The sequence below is a fragment of the Pituophis catenifer genome, unplaced genomic scaffold, assembly GCF_029215685.1.
Source record: "Pituophis catenifer annectens isolate HBS135680 unplaced genomic scaffold, rPitCat1.0.hap2 SCAF_3, whole genome shotgun sequence".
NCBI classification, from domain to species: Eukaryota; Metazoa; Chordata; class Lepidosauria; order Squamata; family Colubridae; genus Pituophis; species Pituophis catenifer.
Window position 1 is genome coordinate 161,517,268 of NW_027256883.1, and position 23,951 is coordinate 161,541,218.

General features: G+C 41.2%; 1 protein-coding gene across 1 annotated transcript; it reads right to left on the bottom strand.

The window, feature by feature from the left end:
* Positions 1–1,336: 1,336 nt before the first annotated feature.
* On the bottom strand, positions 1,337–23,264 carry MPL (MPL proto-oncogene, thrombopoietin receptor). The gene is made up of 12 exons (XM_070939634.1): positions 23,098–23,264; positions 14,523–14,652; positions 13,768–13,949; positions 11,392–11,546; positions 11,121–11,277; positions 7,763–7,892; positions 6,181–6,338; positions 5,837–5,979; positions 3,110–3,266; positions 2,887–2,974; positions 2,703–2,796; positions 1,337–1,850 (listed from the first exon to the last, which is right to left on the bottom strand). The coding sequence occupies exons 1-12, from the start codon at positions 23,195–23,197 to the stop codon at positions 1,422–1,424; spliced, it is 1,923 nt and encodes a 640-aa protein (XP_070795735.1). The 5' UTR covers positions 23,198–23,264; the 3' UTR covers positions 1,337–1,421.
* Positions 23,265–23,951: the final 687 nt, after the last annotated feature.

Here is a 23,951-nt window from a genome sequence, read left to right on the forward strand (position 1 = left end):
AATAGCTGCCATTTGTATTTTTCCCTGTCAAAACAGTTTTGCTTTCTTCACATATGTGGCAGGTGGCTGTATTCATCCCATTGGCTACAACACTGATTCAGCTGTCCCATTTGCTTCATTCAAAAACACCCTTTGCTTTGGTCCTTTCTGTGAACTTTCTAACAGCAGTAGAGCTTATGTAAGGCCCTCTGAGGCTTTATGTTAGTTTGACCCAAAGCACTTCTGAGGAGCCCAGGAATCTGTGCCATTAATTGCTGTATTATACATATCATGCACTTAATTTGCTTGCTACAAGGAAGCATCAGAACAGAAGTAACTCTTGTCCTGGCTAGAGTAAGCCAGGACAGAATTTACTTATCCTTTACTCCATGTATGATTCCATTAAATATTGGGTCATCATTTTCCCACTTTTAAAGCAAAATGGATTTTAAAAGGTTGGTGAAACCTCTCTGGAGATGGTAAGAAGTGCTTTTATGACACTACAAACTGTAGTAAATCAGTGCTGTGTGAATACCTACATTTGATCTTCATGAAAAAAAAAGTTCATTTAACTACCATGAATTACAGCAGTTGAATTATTCAAATAACATTACATTTGTTTACAAGCAACCATGGCAATGCAAATAGTAACAGCGAATCCTAATCTGTACAAGTCAGTAGTAATGTGTGCCATATTTAAAATCAGTGAAATATATCTGATATTACAGTGACCTAACATAGAGTGGTGTCTCACAAATTTATTTTTGTGCTCAGCATGGTACATTTTCTATTTAGCTCTATTTCTGCTTATGCTAAGCAGTTGTATTACTACAATCCTTTCATCATTTCCATAAAACATACTTTGCATATTTCTTCAAAATGAAAAAGTATTTAAATCTTGCTTTTTTTTTTAGCTGACTTACAAATCAGCTGCGTAAGAATCACTTTGCTTTTGGAGATCTGTGGTTACAAGATGCAATGCTGATATGTCTTGGGATAAAGTTCCATATTCAACTCTACCTCACAATCTAATGCCTGGGTTGGTAATTTGAGGCCACAGATCCTCAAATCCTTTTGCAGCAACCAAAGTACCCTTTGGCCATCAGTACCAGAATTTGGCAGTATGATTGCCTGCCATTCTGAAATGAGAAACACAGATACATTGTAGTGTAATTTTTTTTCCCTTTCAAACCAAAATGAGTCCTGTGTAAGTACAGTTCTAGTCACTTTCCATCATTACCTTCCAAAAATTCAAGGTAGCTTTAGGCCATGAAAAATTGCCCAATGTGCTCTAGTACAATCAGCTGCTAATTTCAGTTGATCCATAAGAAACAGATTTGAAGATACTGGCTAAACAGCTGCCTTACAATTGAACATTGTATTACAAACTTCCACAGAGCCTAATAATGTCTCATAGTGCTATCCTCCAATGATAGATCCAATCAGCCCATTAGCAAATATGTCTGGTTTGAAATGTCAGTGACAGATGTGGTTTGGTCATCAGAAATTTCCTGCCTTCTTTCTTCTTTAATCTCTGATGGTATGTTCAACAAGGTAAAGGGAGTTATTTGGGTCATTGGCTCTGATGTTACGTGTAGATCATGTTCCAAGGACTGTGGGAAAGCATTTCCATTATCATTTGTGTCATCAAAGTATTCATTTTCATGGTGGCTGCTTTGCGGATTGTTAGAACTCAGTACCATGTAGTGCTGGTGGGAAGAAGGCTGGCTGCCCCATTCTGTCTGTTCCGCTGAACTCGTATCTAGCAAAGGGTCAAAGCTGGGTGTTTCCAGGGATTTCTCAGATAGTACTTCCAACAAGCAAGTCAAAGGCACATCCTCCAACATTTTGTTGCAAAATAAAGCGTTTACCTAAAAGTTCAGAAAGAAACAATCAGAAATTCAGAAGGGCCTCTGAATTATTCCCTCCCTCCCTGACATTCACTTTATGGGAATCTGCATAAATAATATTGTAAAAGACAATAAAAGAGCACTGTGTGTACTCCAACTAGGAAGAGATAAAAACCACGAAAAGTTCCACCCAGGATTTAGCATGTACTATACTCAGAATAAGGGAGACTTCGAGGCACAAGCTAACTTTACCTCATTTTATTTCTATAAAATGTAAAATATTTCTGTAATACTGTTTCTATCATCACAGTTCAGAAATGGGATGGAACTGAAAAAATCTGCATCTTGGAAAAGTCAGGTGAGAAATGGTATTTGTTCATATTATTCCCGAAATCTAGAAAATATGCCCACCAGTGGTGGGTTTCAAACATTTTTACTACTGGTTCTGTGGGCGTGGCTTGGTGGGCATGGCATGGCTTGGTGGGTATGGCTTGGTGGGCATGGCAGGGGAAAGATACTGTAAAATCTCCATTCCCTCCCCAATCCAGGGGAAGATTACTGCAAAATCCCCATTTCCTCCTGATCAGCTGGGACTTGGGAGGCAGAGAATAGATGGGGGCAGGGCCAGTCAAAGATGGTATTTATCGGTTCTCCGAACTACTAAAAATTTCTGCTACCGGTTCTTCAGAACTGGTCAGAACCTGCTGAAACCCATCTCTGATGCCCACCTCTGATGCAAGATTCTCACAAAAAAAGTATATCGGAAGGAGTTAAAAAAACAGGAATGTTCTTCTTTCCTAGTCAAAAGACAGCCTAATTCTGCTTCTACTGACTTGCTGCATTAGAAGTAATATAATAAAAAGAAAGTCTCACCTGCTGCTGCTGCTGTTTGTCATTATCCTTAAAGAATTCATCTAGGACATGATGTAGGTCTGGAATGCGTGGCCAGAGCTTTTGTTTCACACTACTATTAACAAAGAAACACAGATGGTCGCAAAAGGATAACAACACCTATGCCAAACTATGTTTTTCGTTCAACGGCCAGAACTCAAGTTACCTGTAGTTGGAGAGGCAGGTGAAGCCCAGTCCCAGCACAAGTCCTGCACACAGCAAGAGTACAATGGCCACGATCATAATCACTGAATCTGAAGTAGAAGCATGTGGTGGTGAATTTGTGGCTCTTCTTTTCCTGAGGCTCAGCAGTCTTTGTTTCATTTGTCAAGTGTTTTCTCTCCATATCTAGCGACCTCTCTCCAGTACACACCACTGATGTTGCTTACCTGCACCAGGTGGGACTTCAACACACACTAATTCTGACCAGGTGCTCCAGTTCCCACGGAACCTCTGGCCATCTGGCTGGGTACGCAGCTGAAGGCAGTAGCGATCCTGGGTGGCCAGATGAATTTCACTGGTGTTTGAGTACTGCACCTGCAGAATCTACCCAGAAAATGGTCCCATCATGTATACAGGTTATCCTCAACTTACAACAGTTCATTTAGTGACCATCTGAAGTTACAATAGTGGCTTATGGCTATTTTTCACACTTATGACCATTGCAGCATCTCAATGGTCACGTGATTTACATTCAGATGCATGACAACAGACTCATATTTATGACGGTTGCAGTGTTCAGGAGTCATTTTGCGACCTTCTGACAAGCAAAATCAATCAGGGAACCCAGATTCATTTAACAACCGTGTTACTAATTTAACAACTGCAGTGATTCACTTGACAAATGTGGCAAGAAAAGTCGTAAAATGGGACAAATTCACTTAACAAATTTTTTACTTAACAACACATTTTGGGCTCAATTGTAGTCATAGGTTGAGGACTACCTGTACTCTACTAATTAGGTTCCTGGGTTTTATACCCTCAAACTACAGAACAGGTTGTCCTCTGCCTACAACCATCGGTTTAGCAATGGAAGTTACAATGAAAAGAGTGACATGTGACTAGTCCTCACGCTTACAATAATTGTAGCAGCCTCATGGTCATGTGATCAAATTCAGGTTCATAGCAACTGGCATGTATTTCTAATGGTTGCACCATCTCAGGGTCATGGGACCTTCCCAGTCAATGGAAAAACCAGATTTGCTTCACAACCACCTGAAATTACAACTGAGTAACTTGCTTAACAACTGTAGCAAACAGGTCATGAAATCAGGTGCAATTCAGTTAACTATTGCCTTGCTTACTATTGAAAATTATGGTCCCAATTGTGCAATAACTTGAGGATCATTTGTACAGCAGTACCTAGCTATTATTCTACTGACTAGGTCATGGTTTTTCCTCTGTATGAGACACTCCCCATACAGTACTTCATTTACTATAGCATAAATTGTAATAGTATTGTCCCTTAGGTTATGGCATGTTTGAAAAAGGGGAGTAGTTTTTTTTTATTCCTAAACTTTTTAAAACCTCTTTTGTTAAGCTGTTATAGGTACATTTCTGATTGCCTTAGTTGTGTCTTGAGCCAAATACAAAAGTATGGTATGCATTCATCTCATTCTCTAGTAAAAATTCCATTTAGACATTATTGCTTGTGCCAGAAATTCAATCAGTTTTTCTATGCATTCTAAAGACTAGTAGATCAGCTTGTTTGGAGAGATTTAGTGTTCCATTTCTGGAAATTGTCTTATTTATTTCTGCAAGTATTGTTTAGAACTTAGCAAAATGTATCTATTGTCATGGCTATTTGACCAAAGTACCTAGTTCAAAATTGGCAACATGCTAGTATTTCACCTATATACAGTATTTCATAGGATTTTTAAAATGTAATAGAGGAATGGCTCTAAAACAACTGAAAAACCTTTGAGAGAGTGGATTGAGGCCCCACCTCTTTTTATATGTGTTGTGCAAATAGAACACATAAAAAAGAGACAAGGTTTCAATCACAGAATTGCAGCCTTAATTGTGATTTTTTGAAACATCTCCCCCAGTCCCCCAAAATTTACTGTTTTCGATTTTCTTTTCATATCAACCTTCCATTGCAAATTTGCCTCATAGCAAAAAAAACCCTGTCAAAACCTTTCTGCAGTTCATTAGATAATTGCATAGAAATACCGGGACTGAAAAAAATGTGGATATGAGGGTGTGACAGTAATTTCCTTTATTTATGAAATGGGAGCAAGGCAGGGGTGAAATCTAAAATTTGTTACTACCAGTTCTGTGGGCGTGGTTTGGGGGGGTTGTAATGTGGGCGTGGCCATTTTTTTTTTTTAACTTTTAAAACCATTTTTTCTACAACCTCTTCGGCTAAGAGGTTGTAAAAAATGCTTTCAAAAGGCTCTGACGATCCAAGCTGAATTATCTGATTGGCAGGGGCTTTTTTAAAAAGCCTCTGCAGATCAGGGAACTCAGTTTGGATCGTCAGACCATTTAAAAGAAAAAAAGGGGTTTTTTTTTCTTTTAAATGCTCTGACGATCTGCCAATCAACTCAGCTGGGATCGTCAGAGCATTTAAAAGAAAAAAATCCTTTTTTCCTTTTAAATGCCTTTGACGAGCCACGCAATCATCAGAGGCTTTTTTTTTTTACTTTTAAAAGCATTTTTCCAGCCGAAGTTGTAGAAAAAATGCTTTTAAAAGTAAAAAAAAGCCTCTGATGATTGTGTGGCTCAACTGGGCATGGGTGGGGGGTGGGGGCGGGGATTTTTGCTACCGGTTTTCCGAACCAGCCGCTTCCATCGCTACCGGATCGGGTGATCCAGTCCGAACCAGGAGCATTTCACCCCTGATCTACTGTATGAAGAATGCTCTTATATCCCCACTCTCCTTTTACTCTTTGTAACCTTTTTTTTTTGTGATATAAGAAGGATATTATAGAGATTCCAGAATAGGATACAACATTCCAGATGATTCTTGCAGAGTAAAATAAATTTAGGGTAGCAATTTCTTATAGCTTGGAAGCCAGAGTTCTAAATTTGCATTACAGAAGCATTTATTTGTAACTACAGTATCTGGCACTGCTAACTGGACATCACAAAACTATCTGCTGGAGAAAAAATACCTTCCATTTCAAGGTGTCCTGCACCGTATACCGTATCTGATATACCATGTGCTCAGCTAATTCTTCTAGTGGGGAGGCCCACTCCAGCCTTAGTATATTTCTATCTATTGAAGACTCCAGGATTCTTGGGGGAGCCGTGTGCACTGTAACAGGAGAAAGGGAGAGAGGTGGCTAGTTAGGTCAGCTTAGCTTCATGGGGAAGCAGAGGTCCACTGCAATATTAATAGTATTGCATATTTTCTAATATTGATGTTCTTTTGATGCTAGACCAGCCCAGGACAGCTCACTCTTTTGAACTGAAAGTCCTGATGGTGCTGAGGCCAAGAGATGCTGAAGATTCTTACCCACATGGTACAGTTTGAATGGCTCTTCAAAGTAGCTGACCTCTTGCTCACTCTGGCTGATAGTCACCAGGATAGAAAGGTACTGAGTGTTGCTAGGCTGGAAGGTGCATGTGCAGGATGCAGGATCTTCCTTCTTACATTTGTGCCAGATTTGCCCTCTGCAAATTAAAATGGACGATAGTGATAGGATGTTGAGTTGTCTGCTAGAACTATCTGAAGTTGTCTTTAAACAGTTCTTAAATTATCAACCACACTTACACTTTCCTTGACAGTTTGTACTCCCAAGTTCTGTTTAGGCTTTCCCTCCAATTTAGGCGATTCCCACTAACCATATTGGAATGAATATGATTAGTGAGATTCGTTAAGTTGTAAAAAAAATCTAAAACGTGCTACCATCACTTCATCTCTTCATCATTCCTGTTGTGTTATAATCCCCCATCATCCCCTTCTATTGATTGCCATAGGCCAGTGTTTCTCAACCTTGGTAGCTTGAAGATGGGTGGACTTCAACTCCCAGAATCCCCCAGCCAGCGCTGCTGGCTGGGGGAATTCTGGGAGTTGAAGTCCACCCATCTTCAAGCTACCAAGGTTGAGAAACACTGCCATAGACCATTTGAAATATAGGCCCTCTGAAGAAGATGCATTACCAGGGCCGAGATTCAGAAATGAGAGATGAAAAAGAAGCAGGATTGATGTGATATCATTTTTAACTGCTGTGTTAGGACTGGAGAAACAGGTTCAAGTTGCCATTCAACTTGAATGAAATTCGCCCAGTAAGCCTTAGTCAGCTTCATCGTCTCAGCCTAACCTATTTCCCAGGGTTGCTGCTGTTAAATAGGTAACTTGGTAGTACAGTGGTTTAATGCACCCTGTTATTAACACAGCTGCCTGCAATTTCTGCAGGTTCGAATCTTACCAGGCTCAAGGTTGACTCAGCCTTCCATCCTTTCTAAGGTAGGTTAAATGAGGACCCAGTTTGTGGGGGCAATAAGCTGACTTTGTATAAATATACAAAAAGTATGAAGGCTATTGCTTAACGCATTGTAAGCCGCCCTGAGTCTCTGGAGAAGGGCGGCATATAAATCAAATTAAAAAAAACTTAGACAGGAGAACTATCTATCCCACCAAAACAATTTGAAAGCAGGGTGGGATTTGCATTAATTAAATGTTTGTAACCTTGCTTGGTAACCTAAGCTATCAAATATGATTCAGAGCAATGCCTACAAGTGTTGCCTAATTTTGGGTAATGGTTAAAGCATCAGGCTAGAACCTAGGAGTTTGTGAGTTCTAGTTCCAACTTAGGCACGAAGCCAGCTTGGTGACCTTGGGTCGGTCACTTTCTCGTAGCCTTAGAAAGGAGGCAATGGCAAATCACTTCTGAAAAACATTGTCATGAAAATTGTAGGGACTTGTCCGAGCAATGCCCAAGAATCAGAAACAACTGAATGGAAGAAAAAGAAATGCTTGTATATGTATGTGAAAACTACTTGGAATGGTACCTGGAACAGGAGCAAAAAACACAAATTATGGGACAGAACAGGAAAGAGAAGACTCGGTACTGTTCATTTGTCCATCTAATCACCTTGTGCTGCTGCTGTTGCTTTCCATCCAGTACAAGAGGCTGTGAAAAGGGCCAGATCTCAGGAGCTTCTTGTTCCACTGGCAGTGCAATTGATACAAGTCTGGAGTGAAGCAGTGCAGACCAATTGCCTCTGTGCAGAAAAGAGAACAGACGTAGAACAATTTGACAGCAGCTTTTTTCAGTACTATTTTGTGTCCCCACATGCTAAATCTATGTTCTTTGTTTTATATACAGTACATGACCTTTGCAGAGAGTGGCCAATCCACAGAAATATCTTCTAAAAACTCTATGCCACTAAACTACACTCCCCAAATCTCTCGCTATTGGTCATAGCAGGTGAGGCTGCTTGGGAATGTGGCTCAGAACATCCGCAGAGCTCTGGCTATCTATCCTAAGGAGGTCCTTCATGCTTTTCAGAACATTTCTTGCATGCTCTAACTGAGGGGTGTCAAACTCGCACCCCGCACCCCGGATGCGTCGTGCTGGCTCCGCCTCTGCCCGGTTTAGCATAGGGGGAAAAAGTCCCAATACGTCACGTGATGACGCCGTGACGACATGAGTTTGACACCCCTGCTAACTCCTTCCCCTTAGAAACGTTTCATGGATTTATTATTTATTATAAAATGTGAAAAAAAACTTCATTAACAAGAAAAATTATTATATTTAGATTGGGTTTTTTTTTTTTGCTGTACCTTAGAAGCAAAACTCTTTCTGGAAAGGAAAGGACCAACCTGAATTTGTAGAAAGTTGGGGCACATCCAGATGGAAGATTCCTCCCACCCACCCCGTGTGTGTGTGTGTGTGTGTGTGTGTGTGTGTGTGTGTGTGAATAAAGGAGTAAGAAGATACAGAAGAAAGACTCAAGATACAACAGGCTCTTGGCAGACTTGAAAACCAAGCCCTATTTAACAAAATGAAATTCGGTGGTGAGAAAAATAAAGTTTTACATTTAGGCAAGAAACCAAAAGTATAGTATAGCATAGTATGGGTCAATAGTAGTAATTACAAGAGGGATCTTGGAGTCCTGGTAGACAATCATTTAAATATGAGCCAGCAGTGTGCTGCAGCTGCCAAAGAAACCCAACACAGTTCTAGGCTGCATAAACACAGGGATAGAATCAAGATCATGTGAAATGTTAAGATCACTTTATAATGCCTTGCTTGGTAAGACCACACTTGGAATATTGAATCCAGCTTTAGTCGCCATGATATAAAAAAGATGTTGAGATGTTGAGAATGCAGTGAACAACAACAAAGATGGTTATGGGACTGGAAACTAAAATATGTGAAGAATGGTTGAAGCAATTGGATATGTATAGTCCAATGACAAGAAGAAGTAATGGGGTAACATGATAGCAGTGTTCCAATATCAAAGGGGCTGCCACAAAGAAGAGGGTCAACCTAGTCGCCAAAGAACCTGAAGGCAAAAGAAGAAGCAATGGATGGAAACTAATCAAGGGCCGAAGCAACCTAGGAGAAATTTTGTGACACTTAGAACAATTAATCAGTAGAATGACTTGCCTCCAGACATTGTAGGTGCTCCAACACTGGAAGTTTTTAAGACAACCATTTGTCTGAAATAGGGTATAGGGTTTCCTGCTTGAGCAGGGGTTGGACTAGAAGACCTTCAAGGTCTCTTCCAACTCTATTATTCTGAAGGGATAGATTTTTAAAGTGAAAGATAATAAGGGATTTCTCATAAAATTCCATAAATGAGGCATGACAAATTTAGAAGAATATTCAGACAAGGAAAAATACAATATACTTAACAGGGGCAGGAGAAGGGAATTAGATCAAAGGAGCAACTGCTGCCTTTGGAGCCAGATTCAGCCTAAACCAGAGCCAGTTGTTTGTCCCATCACCATGTTTGGGGAAACATAAAATTTTCTGTATTTTGCCTACATTATCTACCTTCCCAGGAAAAAAAGCTGGAGACAAAATGACTGGAAAAAATTATTTCCACAATCGGGTGGCATAAAATGTATTACACACTGATGAGCTGTAATATCTAAACTATGCCAACTGTTGTCTGCTTGCTCTGGACAATAGAAAAGGGAGTCGTAATATTAAAAAGTCTACTAAGTCTTCTCCTGGCACAGGGACTCCTGTGACACTAGTTACATCTTTGAGAAGACAGGCAATAATTCTGAACAAATGCCTTTTGATTCAGTTAATGTGATTGTGTATCGCTAGAATCATTGTAAGGAAATCAACTGATTTCTTTCTGATTAATATCTAATTGGGTCACGTGTGTTATGCTAGCAGAACTGTTAGAAAGTAAACATCCAAATTGAGCAGGGAAGCAAATTTTGAACAGGAACACATGCAAAATTAATGAAAAGAAGTTAGTCCTTATGCCCTGGTTGAGTTTGCCTTCCATATGCTCTCCAATAAAAGGGGGCACAATGGCTCGCCGGTTGAAGATGCTGAGCTTGTCAGCTGGAAAGCTGACATCCCAGATTAAAGACACAAGTGTCATGTGACAGTGTGACCTCCCATTATTTTCCCTAACTGCCCATCTAACAATTCAGAAGCATGCAAATAGATAAATAGGTACCACTTTGGTGAGAAGGTTATGGCATTCTGTGCACCTAGGCATAGAGTCATGCTTGACCACATGACCACAGAAATGTCTTTGAACAACACTGAGGGGCTAAGGAATGGAGATGAGCACTGCCCTCTAGAGTTGGACATGAGAGACTTTACCTTGCTCTCTGATGCTTTTTAATCATTCCCATATACAATAGCCAAACAGACTCCAGAACTGGAAATAAATATTCATGCCTATCTCTCCCTTCTTCTTTCAGTCATGCTAGCTAAGCAAATGCAGATTTGAGTGCTCCCTTGTCGTGTCAGGATAATCAGTAGTTTCATGCAATGGTTCCATGAAGGAAATGCAACATTGCATTTCCAGCATTTCAAAGTCCTCAATACTGCATCTCCACAGAAGTTAGTGAATTATTTAATAACAATATAGAATGAGAGAGTAAAATGTATTTGCAATTCATTGTTTCATGGGGTGTGGTTTTTACATATAGGAAAATATCTACAGGCCAGAAAAATGTGCAAGTACTATAGCAGAAATACAGATTCCCAAGCCTTATATATCTACTGTCAGGCATAGACATGCCTCCTGAAGAGGAAAAATTGATTTTATAGGGAGTTATAGAATCCATGCTGGCAACAATTTCATTTTCTTTAATTTTTCATTTTGCAGTAGTAATGTTGATGCAATATAACTCTTGATACACCCAATTGTAGTACCTGGGGATCCTACTTCCACATAGAAATGGTGTATCCTTCCATGCTATTGCCCTAAAGTTGCACCACTGACAGCTGCCTCCTACAGGCCACTTACCAGGAAGGTGGGGTGTTTCTGCTGTCACTGCTGGAGACCAGGGTCCCCAGATGCCATCAAGAGAGAGGCCATCAGGTTTAGAGCGAACTTGGATGTGGTATTGCTGTCCTGGAAGTAGATTCTTAAGCTGGCACATATAGCTGTTTTTCACTTCAATCTACAATAAAATAGAATAAGAGTATAAATGTTTCTTCAGTTAGCAAAAAAGTAATAGAGCAAAAATATACTCCAGCCATTATAGCAAAGCCATTTTTTCCTATATTAACCATACCCTGAATGGTGGCTGAATGGAATCCTCAACACCATAAAGAACTTCATAAATCAGGAAGTCTGTGTAGCTGATAGATGGAGGCATCCAATTTACAAGCAACTGTTGGGCAATCCCTGGCCACTCAACTGTTACATTTGTTGGCGGAGCAATGAGACCTTAAAACAACAACAACAAAGTAAAATAAAAATTAATGCTCTTGCTTATCTCTATTCCATTCATGTGATGATTGAATAGGAAAAGACAGCCTTTTTAGATTGAACAGAAGGCAGTCTGATCAATAGAGCTAGCATTCTAATTTGCTAGAGCAGAAATTGGGAATGTCTATCACAAATGCACCTGTGCCTCTCTTAGAATTGATAGCTGAACTTTCTTACAAGACTTACTAATTAATTTATTGTCTCAATATATATGGCCTCTCATCCCAGGTTCATTACTCTGGGTGTTCAATAAATGAAATAATAATTTCATTCGTTTTCTGAAAAAATCATAAAGGAAAGAACAACAACATACAAATGATCCCATTTCCACAGCTGAAAAAACCTTCACCATGAATAAATCAACGCAACCATTGTTCCCAGGCCCATTGATCGGGATTCTGTGTGCACAGTCACTCATGCCCTCGTCACCTCTCACCTGGACTACTGCAATGCTCTCTACATGGGGCTCCCCTTGAGGAGCACCCGGAGGCTCCAACTGGTCCAGAATGCGGCCGCGCGGGTAATTACGGGAGCTGCATGGCGCTTCCGCATAACACCGCTCCTGCGTGAGGTGCACTGGCTCCCAGTGGTCTTTCGGGTGTGCTTCAAGGTGTTGGTTACCACCTTTAAAGCGCTCCATGGCATAGGACCTAGTTATCTCCGAGACCGCCTTCTGCCACCGACGACGTCCCATCGACCCGTGCGCTCCCACAGAGAGGGCCTCCTCGGGGTGCCATCAGCCAAGCAATGCAGGCTGGTGACCCCCAGGGGGAGGGCCTTCTCTGTGGGGGCACCTACCCTCTGGAATCAGCTGCCCCCAGAGATAAGGAGAATCCAAGACCTCCGTGCCTTCCGCCGTTCCCTTAAAACTTTCCTTTTCCAACAAGCTGGGCTGGCCTAACAATGCCTTTTAAATGATTTTAAATTTGTATGTTTCTTAAATTTTTGGCCAAATTGAGATATTTCCTTTTAATTTGTTCTTAATGTTTATATTATGTGTTTTTATCTGGCTGTACACCGCCCTGAGTTCCCAGGAAGAAGGGCGGTATATAAATTCGAAGTAAAATAAAAATAAAAAATAAATAAATTGACAGAAGAAATACCGTGAAGTGTACAACTGTACAATTGTAATCACATTCTACAGATGGAGCCCTTTTTTTCCCCACCTTCCTCTTTGTTTCTGCCGTATCTTTACACAGTTACATTTTAAGATAAATGGCAACCTTTTCTCTGTATTTCACCAGCAAGGGTTGTTAGGCTGTTGGGAATACTAGGAGCAGGGCTTTCTTGGTAGTGGCTCCTCAGTTTTGGACCTCCTTTTCCCAAGGAGAAAAATAAAGCCTTGTTACTGCTTTTTTTTTAAAAAAAGAAAAACACAAGTCATTTGTATTGTACTATAGTTGAATTGTTTTTAATAAAGGTAGGTTTTTTTAAAAAAAAATGTTTAATTCATTGGTGGGTAAATGCTGTCTTAGCCGCATGCGATCCTCCAACCTTTTTTCCCCAACCTTTGCATTTTGTAGAAAACCCATCAGATCATATTGAAAAGACTGTGAACAGCAATATTTGATACGATTGTTTTCTACCTCTGTGCTACATTAGATGCAAAGCAAGTGTGGTGTGTTAAACTTTTGAAGGCCCATTGTGCCTGTTTTGAGTTTAACCATTTTCTCAGGTTCCATGCAAAACTTTTACCCTCTCTTCTGGGGACAGATTGCTGTGAAAAATGTTATCTTGTCTTCTGAGGACATCAGTAGGATCAGTCACACCTCTTGGAAACTGATAACTCTATGCCCTGAAAGATGGATTGAAATAAAAGCCTGCATATTGCTTATGTCATGAAAATAAATAAATAAATAAATAAATAAATAAATAAATAAATAAATAAATAAATAAATAAATACTGTCTATTATTAACTTCAAACAAGAATCTGTCAGTGCCAAATTAGTCATAGCGGGAATTAAATCCATCAGTCTAGTGTCTGTGTGATTCGCAGATTCATTCCGGCAATCATCAAAATTATAATATAGAAATCATGTTTGTACATGACTTGGCTAAAATTGTTGGGCCAAAGGAAGGTCATATTATGTGTTTTAGGATGCTGGACTCGTCAAAGCTTTACCCAGTCCTCTTTTCTCTGCTTCACATATAGTTTATACCCTGTTGGAAGAAACTTACCGACAGTGTTCACTCTGAGATACTGTGAGAATATGGTGTGATTACTAACACTATCCAACACTTCAACATTGAGTTCAATAAAGAGCTGAATGCCATAATTGTTTTCGGGAAATGTGCAGATGTGGCGCCAACTTCCATCTGTATTTTTCATAGAGATTAGAGCACATTCTTGGCTTTTGTCTCTGCAGGAGTAAAATAGAATAATTAGGATTGTGATACTTCCCCAGTGTGACTTAACCTAATCTTTTTCTGAAATGGCAATGGTGACTTTCAATCATACCTTTCCTATAGTTCCTAGTAAAATCATGTAGTAAAAACACACAGGTAAAGGTAAAAGTTTCTCCGTTCCAATTCTATGGGGCAGTGCTCATCTTCATTGCTTCATTGAGGGAGCCAACATTGTCCAAAAACACTTCTGTGGTCATGTGACCAACATGACTATACACCAAGGTACATGGAATGCTGTTACTTTCCCACCGAAGTGGTACCTATTCATCTACTTGCATTTGCACACTTTGAATTGCTAGGGTGGACAGGAGCTGGAGCAGGTAACGGGAGCTCACTCTGTCATGTGGTACTTAGGTCTCAAACCCATATCACAAAAGCCAACATCTTTAACTACTAAGCCATCATGCCCACATATTTTCTAGACGCCAAAGTAAGTTGCTTAGAATTAGCATTTAAGTTTATAAGTACTTGGGCAAACCCTCCATCTCAGACAATTTGGCCACTCTATGTGGAAAATAACTTCCTACCCTTCATAGGTATAGAAGAATCGATAGGTTCCTTTCACATGTGTTGGTTCATCCCAGAAACAGGTGAGATCCTCAAAGGTTCGAGAAAAGCAGAAGACATCTTGAGCTGTTTTGGCCAGTAGAATAGTTTCTATAAGGGGAGAGGTGTTTTTTAAAAAAAATAAAATAAAAAAATAAATTGAATTCCTGGTACTTTTTTAGATGAAAAGAACAACAGCTATAACCCCAAATTTATCAAGGATACTGTAGTAGTCAAGATTATGACATCCTTGACAAAATGTTTGTTAGGAGCATGCTGCTATTTTTAAAGAGATCAAGCAGCTTAAAATAGGAGTTGTAGACTTTGGCTGTGCATTACACTAAGACAATCTTTTAAAACATAGTTTGTTAAACATGCCCTAAGGCCTGATTTACACATAAGCACTAAAGTGAGTTCACATATTCAGTTAAACATACGCAAGCAAAATATATCACAACTTTGCAGGATTTATTGTTATATATAAAATTTTATTAAAACTTTAAATACAAAATAAAAATTAGCAAAGGCTAAAATTTAGAAAGGAAAAGGGGAAGGAAAAAAGAACAAAAAGTGTGGAAATCAAATAAAAGAAAAAAAAAGCATTATAAAGAAGTGACTTTTGATTCTCTTTTATAGCACTTATAAATATAAATATAAAATAATGTTTCCCACAAAAAGTTAATAAGGTGTTTCCAATCATCATTAAATTTAGACAACGTTCTATCTGTTCATCCTAATGAAAGCAGTTAATTTAGCCATTTCAAAAGTTCCATCATCTTCATTATCCATTCCTCCATTGTCAGTAAAGTCTAATCTTTCCACCTTTGTGCATATAATAATATTGTTGCATCATATATAAAAACAGTTCCCTAATTTTTGAGTCTTAAAGTATTCTATATTATGGTATGTAACTGAGTCCAAAATTTTCTGGCTTTTTTATGTGTCTAAATTTATTTAGCAGAATTTGTGAACACAGTATTCATGCCTATTTCCACAGGGGAAGGTAATGAGTTACAGGAAGAGAAACATTACTCTTTCTGTTTCCCATTTTACGGAGTCCTTTTGCATTTATGTGAAAAGATGTGAAAACCCTTTTCCAACCTGATGCTGGCTGTGGAAAGTTGGCTGCAGTGAGTTGTCCCATTCTGGCTGTAAGTCTATGACAACTTGCCACAGCCAACTTGCTATGGCCAACTAACCATGGCCAACTCACTATGGCCAACTTGCTGCACCCAACTTGCTGTGACCAACTCACCATGGGACAAGAGTTACATTACAAAGAAATGATAGAATAAAATCATTAAAGAAAGGATGCCAAAGGAGGGACAAAGTGAAATGTGAATGACAAAAATTAAAATTATTTTAAAATTATTTTAAATAATTAAATTGAATTGTTGAATTGTCCCCCAGTGAGTTGTCCCATGATGAGTTGGCCATGACGAGTTGTTCCACAGTGAATTGGCTGTGATGAGTTGTCTGCGGTGAATTGGTCGTGGCGAGTTGACGTTGGCAAGTTGGGTGCAGTGAGTTGTCCCATTCTGGCTGTCAGTAGGACATGCAACATTAGATATAATGGATCAACAGAGTAATGGATATAAGAGAATAGAGAGGCTGAGTACCTATTGTCCTCTCCAAGGTGGTTACTTAGGTGAACATTCTTTTTCCTATAACGATTTGTTTGCTTGTTTGTTTATTGTCTCTTAATAGTTGCTTTTAGCATAGAAAGAATTATTAATCTTGCTTGTTGAAGAAGATTCCTTAGTATACCATGAACACTCAGAAACCAAACAAAAGAATCATCCATATAACTTGAGGCTCAAATGACCAGGTTGAAATTATCCTACTTCAGACACGTTATACAATGATAGAAATGATTTAAAGATGTCTGGGAAAGATGGAAGAAAAGAGAAGAGGACAAACAACAGCAAGTTGGACAGAATCAGTTTGCTTCTTTGTTTATTGTCAGGGATGATGGGTGTACTGTTGGATGACCTGAAGGCCCAGGTTAGGGACAGGTTGCCATGGAGAATATCTATGTTGTTGCTAAGAGTCGATACTGACTTGATGGCACTAATAAAAAACAAATAAACAAAATGCCACTTTGGGGATTTTTCAGACCAATTACTTCTTGCTTAATTTACAATCTTATGTAAAATTATGTACTTAAAGTCACTGAAAATCATTATTTTTTAGTGTTCCATTTTCCTTAGGAGCTGATTTGAACTCAGTCATACTAGTTTGTTCATAAAGACAATGAAAATAATTGGAAATTATAGGAATATTCTAACCTGATAAAGTGGATGCTGATTGAGGATGGGTTTTGGAACCCTGAGAGGTGGTTTGCAAAAAACCGACGGCTTTGGGGGTTTTTAGATAAATCTTTAAGTTCTATTTTAAGGGGTTCTGGGAGGGATTGTGGGAATGGATCTGGGGGGATCCATAAATCCACTGAAAGGGGTAATGGGTCTGATAATCATGGTGGGGAGGATGGGGACAGAAATCTGACAAGGATGCAGGGGGATGAAGCAATGGGCATTAGTATAGTAAGTGGGAGGGGCAGATATGACGGCTGCAGGGGGCCATATTATGTTTCGGGAGTGCGCACTCGATGTTTACGAGCGATTGCCCACTCCGACCCCCAAAGCACTGCTCGTTTCCCGGGTTGTTCAGAGTCTCAGACCCTGGGTCTACGGCTGATGTTATGTAATGCCAGGTCAGTGGTAAATAAAGCCCCCCTCATTCATGATCTTATTTCAGAGGGGGGTGCTGACCTGGCAGGGATTACGGAGACCTGGTTAGGCCAGGAGGGAGGAGTTCCCCTTGTGGAAATGTGCCCGCCAGGTTTCCGTGCATTCCATCAGCCAAGGGCTCAGGGAAGGGGTGGGGGAGTGGCAGCAATCTTTAGAGAAAGTCTTTGCCCGAGGGAGGCCACTGTTCCTCAGATAGCCGGATGTGAGTCCCTCCTTGTGAAGTGGGGTCAGGGGATTCAGATGGGCCTACTGATTGCGTACCTGGCTCCCTGCCACGTAACAGCGGTCCTGCCTGAGCTGCTCGACATTATAGCCGGGGTGGCGGTGGAAACCCCCAGACTTATTGTTATGGGGGATTTTAACCTGCCATCTGCTGGTGAGATGTCGGAGACGGCTCGGGAGTTCATGGCTTCCATGACGGCCATGGGCCTGACCCAGGTAGTTCAAGGCCCCACCCACTTGGGGAATCACACTCTGGACTTGATTTTTATCTCTGATCAGTGGCTGAATGATCTAAGAATAGGGGATATAGACATCAAGCCCTTGTCATGGTCTGATCATTCTCTCCTTCACATGGACTTTCAAGTCACTTCCACCCACCGCAGGGAGACGGAACCAACCAAATGGTTCCGTCCCAGGCGCCTGATGGACCCCGAAAGGTTCCTGATGGAGCTTGGGCCATTTCCTGAGACTCTGGCTCACGACTCGACTGAGGACCTGGTGGTCGCCTGGGACAGGGCGGCTACTGGGGCCTTGGACCGCGTCGTGCCTTTGCGGCCTCTGACCCGATGCCGATCTCGTCTAGCTCCTTGGTTTTCCGAGGAGCTGAGAGAGATGAAGCGTCGGAAAAGACGCCTGGAGAGTGATTGGAGGACAAGCCGATCTGAATCTGACCGAACACAGGTGAGATCTTATATTAAGATCTACCTAGTGGCGATAAGAGCGGCGAAGTCTAGCTACTTCTCCGCTCTTATTGCATCTGCAGAGAACCGCCCAGCTGCGCTGTTTAGGGTGACCCGCTCCCTACTTCAGGTGGGGGTACGGGAAGATCCCTTAAAGGGTCGAGCTGAGGATTTTGTACAATTCCTGCATGATAAAGTCGCTCAGATTCGGGAAGGCCTGGACTCCGATTGGGTAGATCCAGGGGAGGAGACGGGGGCAGGTCTTGAGAGCGTTATCTGGGAAGAGTTTGACTCTGTGGCTCCTGAGGACGTGGACAGGATTCTGGGCAAGCTTAACGCTGCCACATGTTTATTGGACCCGTGTCCCTCCTGGTTGGTACTGGCCTCCCGGGAGGTTACACGAGGCTGGCTCCAGGGGATTATAAATGCTTCCCTGAGTGAGGGTGTCTTTCCCGCCGCCTTGAAAGAGGCGGTTGTGAAGCCCCTCCTCAAGAAGCCTTCCCTGGACCCGGCTATATTATCAAATTATCGTCCAGTCTCCAATCTTCGCTTTGTTGCGAAGGTTGTTGAGAGTGTGGTGGCGCGACAACTACCCCGATACCTGGATGAAGTTGTCTATCTGGATCCGTTCCAGTCGGGCTTCAGGTCACGATACAGCACAGAAACGGCATTGGTCGCATTGGTGGATGATCTCTGGAGGGCTCGGGACAGAGGTTGCTCCTCTATCCTGGTCCTATTAGATCTCTCAGCGGCTTTTGATACCATCGACCATGGTATCTTACTGCACCGGCTGGAGGGGTTAGGAATAGGGGGCACTGTTCTTCGGTGGTTCTCCTCCTTCCTCTCTGACCGTTCGCAGTTTGTGTTGGCAGGGGGGCAGAGGTCGACCTCGAGGCACCTTATTTGTGGGGTGCCACAAGGGTCAGTCCTCTCACCCCTTCTGTTCAACATTTATGTAAAACCGCTAGGTGAGATCATCCGTGGTTTTGGGGTGAGTGTTCATCAGTATGCTGATGACACACAGCTATACATCTCCACCCCAGACCACCCCAATGATGCCCTTGCTGTGATGTCCCGTTGCCTGGAGGCCGTGCGGATCTGGATGGGGAGAAACAAGCTCAGACTCAACCCTTCCAAGACCGAGTGGCTGTGGCTTCCGGCGTCCCGGTATAGTCAGCTGGTACCATCACTGACAATAGGGGATGAGATCTTGCTCCCTACAGAGAGGGCCCGCAACTTGGGTGTCCTCCTGGATTCACGGTTATCTTTAGAAGATCATTTGACGGCCGTGGCCAGGGGTGCCTTTTATCAGGTTCGCCTGATCCGCCAGTTGCGTCCCTTTCTGGATCGGGACGCCTTGCGCACGGTCACTCATGCCCTAGTTACCTCCCGTATGGACTACTGTAATGCTCTCTACATGGGGCTCCCCTTGAAAAGCACCCGGAGGCTCCAACTGGTCCAGAACGTAGCCGCGCGGGTGATTATGGGCGCAGCTCATTACGCCCATGTAACACCTCTCCTACGCGAGCTGCACTGGCTCCCGGTGGTCTTCCGGGTGCGATTCAAGGTGTTAGTTATCACCTTTAAAGCGCTCCATGGCTTAGGACCTGGGTACCTACGAGACCGTCTTTTGCCACCAATAGCCTCCCACCGACCAGTTCGTTCTCACAGGGAGGGACTACTCAGGGTACCATCAGTCAAATTATGTCGACTGGCGACTCCCAGGGGGAGGGCCTTCTCTGTGGGGGCTCCAACCCTTTGGAATGAACTGCCCCCGGAGATACGGAATATCCCTGATCTCCGTGCTTTCCGCCGTGCCCTCAAGACCCTGATGTTCCAACAGGCAGGGCTAAACATACAAACATGCAAATGATTTTTTAAATGTTATCTAATTCTGGGTTTTATTTAATTGACCAAACTAAGTAACAATTTTAATTAGCAATTTTATGATGTTTGTGTGTCTATATTTTTCTTGACTGTACACCGCCTTGAGTCCTACGGGAGAAAGGCGGTATAGAAATATAATAAATAAATAAATAAATAAATAAAATCACTAGATTACTTTTCATGCATACAGTATTGTGGGAAATGGAAAAGAAATGATTGAAATCAAAAGCGATAACTTTTGTCAAGATTAGTCAGATAAAACTCTGAGTAATATATATAACTGAAAGCTTCAGAAACTTTTCTGATAACTGTTTTACTCATTTTAGAGTTTGTTTATATTGTTTTAAAGCAGGGATCTCCAAACTTGGCAACTTTAAGACTTGTGGACTTCAACTCTCAGAATTCCCCAGCCACAAGTCTTAAAGTTGCCAAGTTTGGAGATTCCTGTTTTAAAGGGGAAAAAAGAATGGTGGCATTCAGCAGTGTTGAAAATGTTAAGAGCATTTGGCAGCATCAGAACAGTATATTAATATTGTTGCATTTGTGATGTAGTGAAATGACATATATGTACTTGGCATCACTTTCTTTCTCTGGTTGTAAATCTGTGCTTTGTATGATTTTAATTTCTATTGACCACTTGTCCAGTTATAAACGTAAATGTCATTGGTCTTATGGTATACTTGCTCTCTTTTTCAGGTAGAAATCTGAATTAAATAAATAATTATGATGATGAACTTAGAGAACATGAAACAAAGGAGCTGCTTATTAGACCCTCGTGGTCTGTAGTAAGGGCCTTTGTTCATAAACAAAACATTCTAAAATAACCATGTGGTTTTGCGATAAGCGTTTGTTGGGGGCTTGGGGATGAAAGCTTCCTGCATTAGGGAGATAGAGCTCTCAAGGAAGTGGGGAAGAAACAAGAGGATCCATTACATATTACATGCAAATGTAGACAAAAAACCCCATACAATTTTGAAAATAGAAAAACAGTCTTAGAAAGCAGAGAAAACAGATTCCTTTCTCATTAGCAGAGCTGCCTGGAGTCATTTTGCTGCCTGAACTGAAAGACAAAATCATCTCTCTCCTCCGCCCCACATTTCAGCTACTGATTGAGAGTATGAACTTAGATTCATGTTGATGATGAGACAGTGTTTTATTCTTCTAGTGTCTATTATATATCTGAGGACAGGTGAGTAATTTAGGAAGACCAGGGAAAAAGAGAAAGGGCGGGAGCAGCAAGGAATCTGGTACAATTCCAGCATCTTTTGCCAGAGGCAGATTGGTGGGGCTACATAAACAATAAGGAATATATTTGTTGCCATCCAACATATGATGGAAATACAGCATTTCAAAGTAGGATTAAAAACATAGCTGTTTAACTGATAAACTAAAGCATTTAGAGCAGGGGTGTCAAATTCATGGCCCAGGGGCCGGATCCAGCCTGCGGGGTACTTAGATCTGTCCCGCGTGGCTGCCCTGGAAACAGTGAAGGACCAGCCCACGGTGCCTCTGCCAGCAAAAATGGAGCTTGAGAGGGTCGTGAGTGCTTGGCCCACCACAAGCGTCCCTGACATGAGTGACATTGAGCTGGCCACGCCCACCCTGGCCATGCCCACCTGGCCCTCTGAGGTGTAACACAATCCTGATGTGACTCTCAATGAAATTGAGTTTGACACCCCTGATTTAGAGCATTCTAGTATAGGGATGCCTCTCAATAACAAGTTTGCAACCTCTGATTTATGCAGAAAACCAGAAAGGAATCATCAAGGCACTTAATAGCAAAAATAGAGTGAAAAAGCTTATTTTCACTCTAAGCTTTAATGTATTTCATTACATATATAACCACAAGCCACACATACCAAATTGTACTCAGGCTCTTTTACAAAATCTGTACAGTATCTAATTTGCAGAGTCAATATCTATGTGAATCTTTCTTTTGTTAGCATTTTTATAGAAGCAACGCACATTTTTAAAAAATAAGGACTGGATTTAAAGAAAAAGAAACATGTATTTACTTGTTTCAGAGTAGACAGTGCTGTAGCCTAAAGAATCCTTGCTTTTGATTACAATATGAAATAATCAGGATTATGATGGGGAAAATTTGTTTACTTGCCATTAGTACATTATGTTTCATATTCCAGACACTACTCTAAAACACTTTAGCCAATTGGCTTTAATAGAAATATCAGCCATTAGCTCCAAGTTGCATTGTCATATCCCATATCTTTATCTTAATAAACAGACAGTATATTTACCTTCATTTGTGAAATAGATTTTTCTTTGGACTAAAGAAAGAGAGCCTTGTGGCATAAGTAAGGAAGGGCCTCTGGAATTGATTTCTCTTGCTCAGTGTCCAACTCCTGTTATCTCTGAATTGCTTTCTCTAAACACAGGCCACAGCTGGACAAATACGTCACTTCACATAAATGCAGAAGGGAACAATTCAAAAGCCTAAAAATGCTGCCTCGATACACATTCAGACATAACCTTTTTGCACTTACAGTATTCATTTGTTTCCTCTCTGGGCAGCTGCTTTGTTACCCTTTCCTTCCAGCATCACTTCTTTTGCAAGTTATCCCTAACTCTCAGAGTGGAACAAGGACATGTTGATGATGTTGTAAAATTGGAAAGAGAGCTAAATTATATAAAATGATGGAGTTTTGTTTTCAGTTCTCCCACATTGCTGAAAGGATATAGAGACCCCTCTTTCCCAGATACAGATATGTTTGAAAAGTGAGTGTGCCTAAGTTCAGTTTACAATTAATAGACTGTTTATCCAGAAAAATTCTCTCAAATGGATTTCCTAATTTCAGAGTTATGTCCAGAGATTAGCAATGTCAAATAAACTGAGTGACATGTTTCCAGAAATTTTCATCCCCCTTTCCAGGCACTACAGTCCAATAGTTATTCACCCACCTGGGCTATATTCACATTTCGATTTGCAGAATCCCAGAAAAGCAGCAAAAATCATGATCTTCTCATAAACAAAGGGAAGTATAACAAATGTTTATCCTTACCTTCATCTGTAACAAGGACAAAATGGAGCATACGTAAAATGGTGAGCAGGAGCATAACAAGGAAAGGAAGTGGTGTCATTGAGCACAAATTGACTGCCATTCTAAAGGTGACCAACCGTCACCGGTATCTAAACTGTGGCTGAGTATGATCACATAACCTGATTATGTGGTTATGGACATCTGAATGCACAGGAGGTCTGGACACTTGCTGAGCATGGTGGGAGCAGTAACTGTTCAATCTGATGTTCCAGTTAAGAAGGCTGAACTCCAAAACTCTGAGTCTCTGTTGTTGGACCTCTGTAGCGGAAACTTATCTGTAGAGTGTCAGCCCAGCTGTGTAGAGGAAACTTTGGTAAAAGCCTTCTATAGTTCCAGTCTTTTGCCACTTCCCCAGCCCCAAACCACCATGCCATGGTCTGCAAGAGGGGAAACCCTGCCTAGAGGCTGTTGCTATCAGATAGGGTGAATGTCCTGCCCTTGTGGTGGTGCCTTGGAGGATAGGTCCTTGTACAGGAAATAAACATCCTCTGACCCCACATGGGATAGTATGAGGGGCAGGCAAGTGTTGGTGATGGTCTTGAAATAGAAATAATCCATATAGGCCATCAACCCTCATTAGTGAAAAGAGACACTCTTTCCCCACTATCTAATACACTGTTCAGAATATTTAAGGATGGGGAGCAATGTGATAGAATCATATGAATAAGCAAGAGCCAGATTTCTGGAGAACTAAGAAAAGTAGTTGACCACCATTCTCAGGAACATCTGAAGATGCTCCATCACTGGAGGTTTTCAAGAAAAGATTGGACAACCATTTGTCTGGGATGGAATAAGGACTCCTGGCTTGGGCAGAG